Consider the following 13,981-nt stretch of genomic DNA (forward strand, 5'->3'; position numbering starts at 1 on the left):
AAAAAAAAAAAAAAAAAAAAAAAAAAAAAAAATTATACAGGTAAGTAAAAAAATCTAACATTTGGAGCCATTGTTGCCATGAGTTTGTATTATTCTATACCACTGGTCTTCATGCTAAAGTTGGGTGGAGCAAGGGCCAGCAGAGGTAACATTCAGAGTTTTTAAAAATAAAAGCTTTGGAGTTCAGTGCATTCATTTCATGTGTATAGATACGCAGCTTCCTCCAAGAGCAGAATCCTCCTCGCCCCATCTCATAATGGCTTTGGTTTTGTACAGGATGAATAACAGCAAACTAGAGGGAGTGAACACCTGAGACATCTATAGTCACTGTAGATGATCTATGATATGCTTATATGAACTGTTTTAAATTATCAGGAAAATAAACATAAAAATCTAACAACTCTTGTAGAACTAATAGAATCCCAAGAACACTGTGCTTCATTTTAGTCAGAGAACTGGAAAAGTTTGGTTGACATGACAGTAACACTACTTCCATCAGCCAGGGATAATGTGGAAGTTTCTAGATCATGCAAAGTTGCCATAGCCCTTTTGCATGAAGTGATATGAGATTATTGGATACTCTTCATTCAACAGATATTTATTAAGTACTTGCTATGTACCAAGCATTGTTACAGATTCTGCGGATATAGCTGTGAACAAAACAAATTCTTTGCCCTCATGGAGCTTACATTCTAGTAAGAAGACAGACAATAAATACAAAATCACACAAGACCATTTTGGTGATAAGTCGCTGACAGAAATAAAATAGGGTAATAGGCTAAAGTGTAATAGAGGGAGAAGACATTTATTTATTTTGAGTGGTAAGAGAAGGCCTCCTGAGGAGGTTACCTTTCACCTACAAGGCATTGCAGAAAAGGGGGTGGGCACTTTGTGGGAGGCGGAGGGTGGGAGGAGAGGAGAGGGAAGTATCAAGCTATGCCTCTGACCTGCAATAAGGGATCTGAATGTTATTCTAAGCGCAATAAGTAAGCCACTGGAGAGTTTTTAAAAGCAAGACATCTGATTAATGCTTTAAAAAGATCACTGGCTCTTTGGGGAATGGACAGTAGATAGCCTGGAAAGGAGCCCTGGAAAGGAGCCCTGGAGTTAAGAGGCTTTTGCAGTATTCCAGGCAAACACATACTGGTGGTTTAGACTAGGTATGGTGGCAGTGGTGGGGAGGGGCTGGATTCCTGTTGTTTAGAGGCACAGCCTAGGACTTGTGGGTTGGGATGGGCACAAGGAAAACTGCATCTTTAGATCTATCAAGGATGAACTGAGGAGTCAAGAATGAATCCCAGGTTCTGGCCCAAGTGGCTGGAGGGGCAGTGGTGCCACTTTCTGAGATGAGAAAATTGCAGAAGCAGCAGGGTGGGGGAGGCATGAGGAACAGGCTTTTGAAAATTCCAGGAACAGAGTTTGAGGGATATGGATTGTCTTCGGCTGTTTTGTGCTGCTGTAACAGAATACCTGAGACTGGATGATTTATAATGAGCAGAAATTTATTTCTTACAGTTCTGGAGGCTGGAAAGTCCAAGGTTGAGGGGCCTGCATGTGACAACAGCCTTCTTGCTGTGTCATCCCAGGGCAAAGGGTGGAAGGGTAACAGTGCACTTAAGAAAGAGCTGAACTTGTTTTTATAACAAACCCACTCTCCTGATAATGACACTAATCCATTAATGAGAGTAGAGTCTGCTAGACCCCATCACCTCTTAAGGGTTCCACCTCTCAACACTGTTGCAGTGGGGATTAAATTTCCAACACATGAACTTTGGGGGACACTTTCAAAGCACAACATGGACCTCCTGCAGGAATGACCCCTCACCAAAGTCTTTCTTCCTGCTAATGGCTCTCTTAACTCTGGAGTTCATCACGTGTTTCTACAGGGTACAACATAGCAAAAGACAGAGGACCCACTTCAAACTTCCGTATGTGGCTTAGTTCAGTGGGAGGCTCAATATGACATGTGAGTTTTTCTTGAGACTTTTAATGGCAAGACAGTTATGTTTCAGCTTCCTATTTTAGTTGAGGATGAGGGTGGAGAAACCAAGCGAGTAACTGGGGCAGTCAACTACCATTTATTCAGTGCTTGCGAATGTGAAAGACAGGCAAGTAGGTTACCTATTATCTTTTCTAATTCTCACAGCAAACTTGCAAAATAAGCAATCTATATCTACATCTTACAGATAGAGAAATTTAGGCTTTGAGCAGGGAAGTGGCCTGCAGAGCATCCCAGAGGTAAAAGTAGCAGCAGAAGTAATTTGCTGAGAGCTTGCTATATAAGCTAAGTGTCTTCCATATGTTATCTATTTTAATCTTCACAACAACCCTATCATAGCCATCATTTCCATTTTATAGATGAGGAAATGGAGAAGTTAACTGCACTGCCCAGACCACAGTTAGTAAATGGACTCAGGATTTGAACACCATTTTCTGACTTGAACACAGCTGGCTTTGGAACTCACTTCTGAATGATGTCAAAGCCCTGCTTTTTGCACTCTTCATCCTACCACATCGCTGGTGGAAATAATGTGTGTCCTAAAATAAAGCCCCATAAAGCAAATACTCTCTCTCTTAGTGGTCTCTGCATTGCAATTTGTTTATTTCTTAACCATTTCTAAGTTCTATTTTGTGGCATGTTTTATGAAGCGTATAATGTACTTGGACAGTATAATATGATAATATCTCTAATTAAATAAAATTGTTGGGCTATATGTCCGTAGTTTGTCTATTGGTTAGGTGTGACCTCAGAAGAATCTAAAGAATTCTAAATTATTGTCTGTAAAAATTGTGGTTAATTTCTCCCATGTGTTGAGTATATCTGTGTTACAGGAATCAATCCTAAATAGGGAGGAGCCGCTTTCTCTAACCCATTAAACAGTGCTGAGACATAGTAAAGGCAGCAATGACGGTAAGAGATCTATAGTGTCAGCTACATGCCAGGCACTGTGTGAACAACACAACTCTACAAGGTAGTACTAGAGTAGAGGATATTACTTTAGAAGGGTCACATGGTGTTCACAAATGCCAGAGCAAGGATTTGCAAGTAAGCCTCACACTAGAGATGCTGTGGCCTTCTGTAAATATGCAGGAGAAATTTCTTTTCTTGGAATTTTTTCTCTCTTAAGAGGGAAAAAAAAGGGCTCTGGCTTGGTTTTAACCTCATATAATTCTGAACCTTCCCTCAAGGCATTAAAAAAGAAACCTCAAACAAGCTAAGCATTTGACAATTAAGCACTGCTATTTCAGCTTTGGAGACCCTCCCCAACAGCCTGAAGCCTCCTAGAACTGCTCTTGGATAGCAAGTTGACCAGCTCATACTTGCTTTCTTAGGGGCAGTTATAGATCAAATGTTTGTGTCCCTCAAATTCATATGATGAAGCTCTAGTCCCCAGTGTGGCTGTACTTGGACATAGGGCCTTTAAGGAGGTCATAAGGGTGGGGCCCTGATCCAACAGGATTAGTGTCCTTTAAGAAGGGATAGCTAAGGCTGGTGCACTCCTTCTCCATGCTTGCTCTCCCTGGCTTGCCAGTGCCCTGGCATGTGCTTGTGTGCGTGCTCTCTCTCGGCTCCGCATGCACAGTGAGAAGGCAGCCATCTACAAGCAGGAAGGGGTGTTCACCAGAACTGAATCGGCTGACACCTTGATTTGGACTTCTAGCCTCTAGAACTGTGAGAAAATAAATTTCTGTTGTTTAAGCTGCCAAGTCTATGGCATTTTATGGCAGCCTTGAGCTGATTAATAAAGGGGCCAAGGGCTCTTAAGTTTTCTGTCATGAAAAGAGAGAGAAAGAAATGGAGATAATTAGGAGAGAAGGCAGGTCATTAGGGAAAAACATGTCAAAGAAAGTTGTAATTAAAGATGTTCTCTTTCCTACCCCTCTCCCTACAGCCTTAGGCTACAAAAGACTGAACTTCCAGTTACATTTGTTAAATATGCAGTTCAGCCTTCTCGGCTACCCACCTCCGGGAAGAGGTCTTACCCAGGGAACTTATTAAAGTCCAATGTTCAGGAAATCTAGCATAGGCAAATGAATAAATAAAATCCTACAACCCTTGGGATTTTTCAGAAAGGGATTTTTCCCACTTTCTAGGAAGTGTACAAAAGTATCCCTCCTCAATACCAAGTCTCAAAGATGTGGGAGAAAAGTAAACTCTAAACAGGGTTGACAACCTCAGGGTATTTATTTTAGAATACAAGGATAAAGGTAATTTTTTGAAAAGCATTTTATAACATGAATATTTCTCTGTTCTTCAGTTTGGACACAATTGAAGCCATCATTAATACAAATTCATTATAACTTACAACTTCTAGAGCTTTGGTCTGAAAACCCTATTACACCAATTTAGAGGGTAAGAATTCACATGTTTTTAAATTCTACCTGGCTTGCCTGGCACTCCTGGAGCATTCAGGGACAGGTGCTGGCATGCTGCCCGTGGGTGTGCAATAGTCCTGCATCTGTGTGGGTGGGCCGTCATGAGAGCTAGCCCACCAGGAGAAGGAGGAGGACAGCAGCACCTGCTTGTTTTTTTTAAAGCATGGCCAGAGAGTTTAGCAACATAAAGAACATTCTTAGTTGTATGTAGCCTTCTTGTCCTTCTAGGGTAAAACAAAAACCTTTGAAAATTCCACTCCACCCTTATTTTATCTTTAAACAGGAATGGCAAGCTTGACTGCTAAAATCAGTCTAAAGTCTTTGCTGAAACAGGTTACAAAATCAGCAAAATTGGGAATTCTCTGGTGAAAGAATAAATTAGAAGCTCTCAGCTGGGCGCGGTGGCTCAATCCTGTAATCCCAGCACTTTGGGAGGTTGAGGTGGGCAGACTGCTTGAGCTCAGGAGTTCAAGACCAGCCTGGGCAACATGGGAAACCCCCATATCTACTAAAAATACAAAAATTAGCCAGGTGTGATGGTGTGCATGTGTAGTCCCAGCTACTCAGGAGGCTGAAGTGGGGAAGAGGAGCTGAGCCCAGGGGGGTTGAGGCTGCAGTGAGCCATGATGGCACCACTATACTCTAGCCTGGGTCATGGACTGAGACCCTGTTTCTAGGGGAAAAAAAAAAAAAAAGGCTCACATAGGATTTTAGTGGAATACCGACTTAATCCAGCTATAGTATGTCTTATATATCATATATATATTTTCTGTCAAAGTTTTTGTCTAGAATGTCCCAGGTAACCAACACAGAGTGAAATGAGGGATTCTGTAAAAATTCAAGGGCACTGAGATGAGGTTTTGTAGAAATACACAGTGTCCGTAGCAGAGTTTTAACATTCCATTGTTGAAAAAATGATATAAGGTATGCTGGCTTGTATCCTAGTGTGTAAGATACATAAGAACCATGGAGGACATGGAGCCAGTAAAGAGCCCCTCAGAGTGATTTCCCTATACTTCAGAAGATAATTTAATTAGAAAAGCAAAGGGGAAAACATTCCAGTTTGTTTGGCCACAGAGGTAGTCTGAAAGAGGTCTGAACTGGGCTGTTCCATCTACATACTATAGCACCAGATAAGCAACATGGTGTATGCTTCCCATACACCACTGAAAATTCTTCCCAAGTCAAAGGCAGGAATTAATAGGATGCAGAATAGATGGTCTCAATAATTCTGTAACTGTGGCTGCCATTTTAGGTTAATACAGAGAGGCTGTCTCAAAAGCGATATCAAGAGTCACTCTGGGTCTTTTTATGTCTACCAAAAAAAGTCCCCAAACAGACAGATTGTTAACCTCTGACACCTACATCAGTGGATCAGTGTTCTTGCCAGAAGCAAAACTAATACCAACACGGCTAAGCTGCCCTCTTCTAATGTCTACTAACAAGGTCACTCCTGCAGAGCTACCAGAAGTTACCACTATTCAATGAAAATACAACTTTAAAAATGACTCCAGACCCATGGTATTGTTTACAAATCACATTCCCAGAGTCTTTTCTGGAAGCCACTATTTCCCAAATTGCTTCCAGCAGTATGCTTTTTATTGTTGGCTATTCCTCTATGGAATTTAATAAATATTCATCAACAGAGCACAGCATAATTCATTCAGCCACTTTCACTTTTATCAGTTCCACAGAAGGGTTTAGACTTTGCTGGAAACCTCAGGGAGTTGCCAGTGGTTGACAATAAGCAGCTTTTGTGAGGTCCTTGGGGAGACGGGTGGAGAAGAGAAAATAAGGTTAATATCTGTTATCATAAGCCACTTCCTAAACCTTATCAGGAGTTATACACCACTGTGAGCCTCAACAGTGTGCATGTCTGTGGCTGTTCTGTGATAAACTATAAAAGACCCAATATATTTTTAAATGAATGGTTAGAAATCAAGTTAATTCACAGTGATTTATCAGACAGGAATCATTTAATCTGTCAAATCAATTCTTATGTACTACTTAAGGCTGATTGCATATTTCAGCACTCATTTATTTTCAGATTATCCATCAGCATGGATTATTCAGACTTTGAAAGAAAAAATGATTTTAATGTATTTTCGAGACTTCAAAATGACATACGTACAGAACCATATTTCCTAAGTAATAAAATTTATAGTTACTTATAATGATAAACACCATTTTTTCTATACAAGATCTGAGTTCAGCTATTAATTTTACCATCATTTGGAAACATACAAATATACTACCAACACAAAAAAATCTTGATATATTTCCAACAAGATGTTTATGAACAGTTGAAACTCTCTTATAGTTTTCTGAAATGCGAAACACCTTTTTGAAGAGAAGTGATACCGGCTGATGAGTTTACAAATATCATTTAAGAAATATAGCACTTCTGGCATCCTGATGTTTGTATTTTTCTTGCATGCCTCTACTATTTGCTCTCTAAATTTAGTCTACATTGGCTTTGACCAGATTTTTGGCTTTTTCGTTTTTCTACTTACTGGAATGCCTGTGAAAGTGACCGGAGGAGATTGCCAGGAAATGCTGAAGCTGCTGCCATTGGGGGTGAACTTGGCCGATCCTGGAATGGTCACAGGGGGTGTGGCCTGTCAAACAAAAAAACAGAGAAAGCTGTTATGAAGGAGTATTTTCCTTCGGAGCTTTAAGCTCTTATTACCAAAGGAGGACCTCAGAAATGGTCTCAGCTATATTAATAACTTAGACTAATTATCTAATAGGAAGAGATTAAACAAGGTTAACGGGAGCAGCCAGAAATAAACTTTGTATATACACCCAAGCAAGCTATCTAAGGTATAAAAAGAGATAGTTTTTGACTGTTGATTTCTGAAAAGAAATTTTATTATATGTACATATACTTATTTTAGGATACCTGTGAGATAGAATTCTTCACTCTAAAATTGGGGAATACACCCTGCTATACCGTGAGGGTGAGTGTAAATTAGTACAATGTTCTTGGAAGGTAATTTGACAGAACATATAAAAATTCTTAGCATTCTCTGTGTTAGCTATTCCACTCTAGGAATTCATTCTAAAGAAATGTACGCAAGAATGTTCCTTGCACAACTATATATTATAAAAAAACAATTGGGGCTGGGCGTGGTGGCTCATGTCTGTAATCCCAGCACTTTGAGAGTCAGAAGCAGGAGGATCGCTTGACCCCAGAGTTTGAGACCAGCGAGGGCAACACAGTGAGACTTTGTCTCTACTAAAAATAAAAAAAATTAGTCAGGGGTGGTGGTGTGTGTCTGCAGTTCCAGCTACTTGGGAGACGAGGCAGGAAGATTAAGTGAGCCCAGGAGTTCGAGGTTGCAGTGAACTACGATCATGCCACTGCACTCCAGTCTGACAACAGAGTGAAATCTTGTCTCAAAACAAAACAAAAAAACAACAAAAAAAAACAAGGCCGGGCACAGTGGCTCATGCCTGTAATCCCAGCACTTTGGGAGGCCTAGGCGGGCGGATCACGAGGTCAGGAGATCGAGACCATCCTGGCTAACATGGTGAAGCCCCATCTCTACTAAAAATACAAAAAATAGAAATTAGCCGAGCGTAGTGGCGGGCGCCTGTAGTCCCAGCTACTTGGGAAGCTGAGGCAGGAGAATGGCGTGAATCAGGGAGGCGGAGCTTGCAGTGAGCCGAGATTGCGCCACTGCACTCCAGCCTGGGTGACAGAGCGAGACGCCGTCTCAAAAAAAAAAAGAAAAAAAAAAATACTGGAAGCAACACAAATGCCCAGTAATAGGGAAGCAGGTAAATAAATCATGATATACCTACAGAGTAATTCAAAACGTTGTTAAAATGGCATAAAAACAGACACATATACCAATGGAACAAAATAGGGTACCAAGAAATAAGTCCACATATTTGTAGCCAACTGATTTTTGACCAAGGCGATGAGAACATACACTGGGGAAAGGACATCCTCTTCAATAAATGCTGCTGGGAAAACTGGATATCCACGTGCAGGAACATGAAACTAGACCCCTAGCTCTTGTCATTTACAAACATCAACTCAAAATGGATTAAAAATTTAAATGTAAGACCCTAAACTATAAAACTACTGAAAGAAAACACAAGAAAAACACTCCAGGATGTGGGCCCAGGCAAAGATTTTTATGGCTAAGACTTCAAAAGCACAGGAAACAAACAAACAAAAATAGACAAATGTGACTATACTAAACTAAAAAGCTTCTGCACGGCACAAGAAACAATCAACAGAGTGAAGAGCAACCTGCTGAATGGGAGAAAATATCCACAAACTATTCATCTGGCAAGAGACTACTATCCAGAATATACAATGAATTCAAAACAACTCAATAGCAAAAACCAAATAATTCCATTAAAAAGTGGTCAAAGGACCTGAATTAAAATTTTTCAAAAGCAGACATGCAAATGACCAATAGGTACATGAAAAATGCTCAACATCGCTAATATCAGAAAAATGCATATCAAAACCACAATGAAGTATCATATCACCCTAGTCAGATTGGCTGTTATTAAAAAGATGAAAAATAACAGATGCTGGTGAGGAAGGAGAGAAAAGGGATCTTGTATATACTGTTGGCAAGAATGTAAATTAATACACCTATTATGGAAAACAATATGGAGATTTCTCAAAATCTAAAAACAGAACTACCATACAATCCAGCAATCCCACTACTGGGTATTTATTTAAAGAAAAGGAAATCAGCCTATCAAAAGGATACCTGCACTCTCATGTTTACTGCAGCACTATTCACAATAGCAAAGATAATATGGAATTGGCTTAAGTGTCATCAACAGATGAAGTGTCAAAATGTGGTAAGAACACAATGGAATACTATTCAGCCATTAAAAAGAATGATATCCTGTCATTCGCAGTCATATGAATGGAACTACAGGTCACTATGGTAAGTGAAATAAACTAGGCACATGAAGACAAACATCACATGTTCTCACTCATATGTGGGAACTAGAATAATTGATGTCATGGAGGTAGAGAATAAAATGATAGTTATGGGAGGTGGGGAAGGGTGTGATGGGCCATGGTGGGGAGATATGTTGGTTAGTAGGTACAAACATACAGTTAGATAGAAAGAATGAGTACTAATGTTTGATAGCAGAGTAGGATGGCTATAGTTAACAACAATGTATTTTAAATTTCATAACAGCTAGAAGAGAGGACTGGAAATCTTCCCAACACACAGAAATGATAAATACACAAGGGATTAATATTCAAAATACCCTGACTTGATTATTACACATCTTATGTATATAACAAAATGTTATGTGTACCCCACAAATATGTATAAATATTAGGCATCAATTTTTAGAATGGTGTTATTGAAGAAGATTCATTGGCATGGGAAAATGTTCGTGATATATTAAATAGAAAAAATAAAATACAGTAAAAACAGTTCTGCAACAGATCCCTTTTAAAAATTGCACATATATAAACAGAGAATAAAGTCTTGAAGTATATATAAAAAATATTAACCAAGGTTGGAATTAGGGATGAATTTTCTTTCTTTACTGTGTTTAGTATTTTCTATGCTGAGCATTTATAATTTCTATAACCAGAAAAGTCTCAACATTTCTAAGTTTATGCTTTGGGAAGGACATTCTAGATCAACTAGTGTGTGTTCCAACTCTCTCATTATATAGATGAGCAAAATGATCTAAGTAAGTTGGCACCCATGATTTCTGGCCTAAATGTAACAGTGATAAAGAAAGATGAATGAATTACTTGTTTTGACCAACATAATAAGAGTCAGGAATGAAATTTATTACACTAACTAATTCAAACATTAGCTCTATTCCATTACTCTTGAGTTTAAGTCTGCTAAGTGGCTAAATTTTTTGACTAAATTTGTAATTTTCTACTTACAAATATATTTGCTAGTGGCAGTGGCTTTGTACTTGGTACTACTGGAAAGCATTTTGACAATACACAGTTAGAGTCATAAGCTGTTCACTCATATTACATCCTCTGACTCAATAATTACTCTTCTGAGAATTCAAAGAAAAAATAAATACTACAGGCACAGAGATGTTTACAGTGGAGTTATTAATGATGATGAAAAAACAGGATAGATTAAAAAGTAAATACCTAACAATAAGAATGATTAAAACAATTTGGTGTTTCAATTTAATTGGATATTATTTAGCTATATGGAAAGTTTTTATTAAACAAGGGTGGGGGAGCGTAATTACAAGTATGTAAAGGAGATTTTAAAAAGTTGAATAACGTAGTTGAGAATTATAGGATGAATATTTTCTTAAAATTTGAATGTATTAACATTGTATAAAAACAAATCAACATTTAAAAGAGTTAATGACCAGGCATGGTGGCTCAAGGCTATAATCCTAGCACATTGGGAGGCCAACATGGGAGGACTGCTTGAGGACAGGAGTTTGAGACCAGTCTGGGCAATGTAGTGAGAGCGTGAGAGCTCGTCTCTACAAAACATTTAAAAAATTAGCTGGATGTGGTAGTGCACACCTGTAGTCCCAGCTACTTGGGAAGCTGAGGCAGGAGCATTGCTTGAGCCCAGGAGTTCAAGCCTGCAGTGAACTGCACTCCAGCCTGAGAGAAAGATTGAGACACTGTCTCAAAAAAAAAAAAAGTAACTTCTGGTGGGGAAAAGGGAGTTTTACCCCTGTCCTAAATTTGCAGGATTTGTCCCTAAGGTCTTGTTAGACTTTAGCATTACTCAGGATTATCTGGAGGGCCTGTTAAAACAGAATGCAGAGTTGGTGGGGGGCACAGAGGAGGGTGTGGAAGAGGGGTGGTCCCAAGAATTTACATTTCTAAGAAGTTCCCAGGTGATGCTGGCACTGTTGATTTGGGGAATATTGAGAACCACTACTCTAATCTGAGATACTTAATTATCCATTTAGAAGGCAGGGCATGAAGTCCCAGATTTGGAGTGTGATTCTGCCATTGTGCCAAACCTTTCCAATGCTTACCTTTTATTTATTTATTTATTTTTTTGAGACAGAGTCTTACTCTGTCACCCAGGCTGGAATGCTGTGCCACGATCACAGCTCACTGCAGCCTCATCCTCCCTGGGCTCAGGTGATCCTCCCATACCTCAGCCTCCAAAATAGCTGGGACTACAGCATGCACCACCATGCCTGGCTAATTTTTGTATTTTTTGTAGATATGGGGTCTCACCACGTTGCCCAGGCTGGTCTCGAACTCCTGAGTTCAAGTGATCCACTTGCTTCAGCCTCCCAAATTTCTGGGATTACAGGTGTGAGACACTGTGCCCGGCCTTATTTTTTTTTAAATAGATACTTATGTAATGTGCCAGGCACCATTTTGAGGGCTTTGCAACATTAGGGATTTTTTTTTTTTTTTTTTGAGATGGAGTCTCGCTCTGTCGCCAGGCTGGAGCGCAGTGGTGCAATCTTGGCTCACTGCAACCTCCGCCTCCCGGGTTCAAGCGATTCTCCCGCCTCAGACTCCCGAGCAGCTGGGACCACAGGCATACCCCACCATGCTGAGATAACATTAGGGATTATTATTATTTTTTTTGAGATAGAGTTTTGCTCTTGTTGCCCACGCTGCAGGGCAAGGGCGCAATCTTGGCTCACTGCAACCTCTGCCTCCTGGGTTCAAGTTATTCTCCTGCCTCAGCCTCCTGAGTAGCTAGGATTACAGACATGTGCCACCACACCGAACTAATTTTGTATTTTCAGTAGAGACGGGGTTTCACCATGTTGGTCAGGCTAGTCTCGAACTCCTGAACTCAGGTGATCCACCCGCCTCGGCCTCCCAAAGTGTTTGGGATTACAGGTGTGAGCCACTGTGCCCAAGGGATTTTTATCATCATAACAACCTCTATGGGATCAAATCCACAGGCAGCATTGGGCAAACTGAGACTAGACCATAGGACCCTATCTGTGTGAGATCCTGGCTTTAAAGGGAGAAAAAGAAAGCAAGCTACTGGGCTGCTGTGTGTAATGCTGTTTTTCCACCAAGTTATCTTTTACTCATAGGCCAGATGGCCCTGGTTTTGGTCAAGGTCAAAGTGATTGCTCTCACAGCCCCCTGCAAGTCACCTGGTAAGCATGGTCAGTGTGCACGAGGTAGAGGGTGGTGGGAGCTGAGCGGCTCAAGGGCGTCATCAACTTAGTCTCTGTTTTGGCACAAGGAGTTTCTGTTCGGCTTGAATCTGGGATGGGGAAAGTAGGAGGTGAAGCCAGGGACTGGGAAGGTGAGACCGGGGCCAGGCTGCTCAGCCCATCTGCCACTGAGTCTGTGTTGAGCTTGATCTCAGTGTAGTAAAAGTCCTCTTCTCCATCACTGTAGTCAGAGTCTCCAACGCGCCTAATGCAAAAGAGAGCAAAACAATCATACTAAGCCAATCTGTTTTCTTGCCTCGAAATCTTGCACATGCGTTTCCCCTCCGTCTGGAATACTTTTCCTCCCTCTTGTTTGCCTTGCAAACTCTTCCTTATCCTGCAGCACTCAGTTCAACGGTTCACTTCCAGAGAACCCTTCCTTGATGTCGTAAAGCAATTCATTCATTCATTCATTCATTCACTCACTCATTCAGTCAATTATTCAACAGTGATTTATTGAGAATCTAGTATGTTCAGGCACTGTTCCAGGGTCTCCTGATAACACAGTGAATAAAATATAGACTCCGCCCTGATGGAACTTACAGTGGGAACTTACAGGCAGACAAGAAATCCCTAAAGAAATAGATATTTATTAAGTGGGAGCTAAATAATGTGTATACATGGACACAGAAAGTGAAATAATAGACATTAGAGACTTCGAAAGGGGGAGGGTGGGAGGGAGGTGAGGGATGAGAAATGACCTAAGGGGTACCACTCTCACTATTCGGATGCTGGCTGCACTAAAAGCCCAGGCTTTATCACTGTGCAACACAGCCATGCCACGAAACTGCACCTTGTACTCCCACCATTCAATCTATGAAAACAGAGATTAAAAAAATTAAAAAATAATTAAAAAAGAAACAGATATTTAATATATCAGGTGTTACAAAGTCCCACAAAGAAAAATTCAGCAGCCTAACACTGTTAAGCAGGATTAGTGACGGGGGCACTATTTTAAATAGAGTGGCCAGAGGAAGCCTCTCTGAGGAGGTGACATTTGAGACCTGCCTTGAGGAAGTGAGGGAGACACCATGCTGGCACCCACTGTGAGAACACACCAGGGAGGAGTGACACAGAGCTCTCAGGTGGGCGGGCCTGGCAAAGAGGCCAGAGGCTGGAGCTCGGGACACCAGGGAGTGACGGGAGGAGTGAGAACATGGCAGAGGCAAGGTCATTCAGGGCCTGTAGCCCACGGCGACGGCTTTGGCTTGCATTCCGAATGTGGTGGAAGCCACTGGGTATTTTCAGAACTCTAACTTAATTTTAAAAGGATCACTCTAGATACTGTCTGGGAAATAGAGGACAGGAAGACAAGAGCAAAAGCAGAGGCCGCCGAGGAGCTGTTGTCAGCAATATTCCAGATAAGCAGGGCAGGCGAGCAGTGCAAGAGCCGAGACGTTAAGTCCTGGGTGTATTCTGAAGGTTGGGAGTTAGAACTTCACTCCTAACCGTTAGTGCTCTG

General features: G+C 40.9%; 1 protein-coding gene across 2 annotated transcripts in view; it reads right to left on the bottom strand.

The window, feature by feature from the left end:
- ZNF704 (zinc finger protein 704) overlaps nucleotides 1-13,981 on the bottom strand; it is a 247,188-nt gene that overhangs the window by 17,269 nt on the left and 215,938 nt on the right. For both annotated transcript variants that reach the window (XM_008000964.3, XM_008000963.3), the window contains exons 6-7: nucleotides 12,457-12,724; nucleotides 6,891-6,995 (exon numbers count right to left, since the gene is read on the bottom strand). In XM_008000964.3, the coding sequence (XP_007999155.1) occupies nucleotides 6,891-6,995; nucleotides 12,457-12,724 (373 nt within the window). The remainder of the gene's footprint in view (nucleotides 1-6,890; nucleotides 6,996-12,456; nucleotides 12,725-13,981) is intronic.

This window comes from Chlorocebus sabaeus, chromosome 8 (assembly GCF_047675955.1).
Source record: "Chlorocebus sabaeus isolate Y175 chromosome 8, mChlSab1.0.hap1, whole genome shotgun sequence".
NCBI classification, from domain to species: domain Eukaryota; kingdom Metazoa; phylum Chordata; class Mammalia; order Primates; family Cercopithecidae; genus Chlorocebus; species Chlorocebus sabaeus.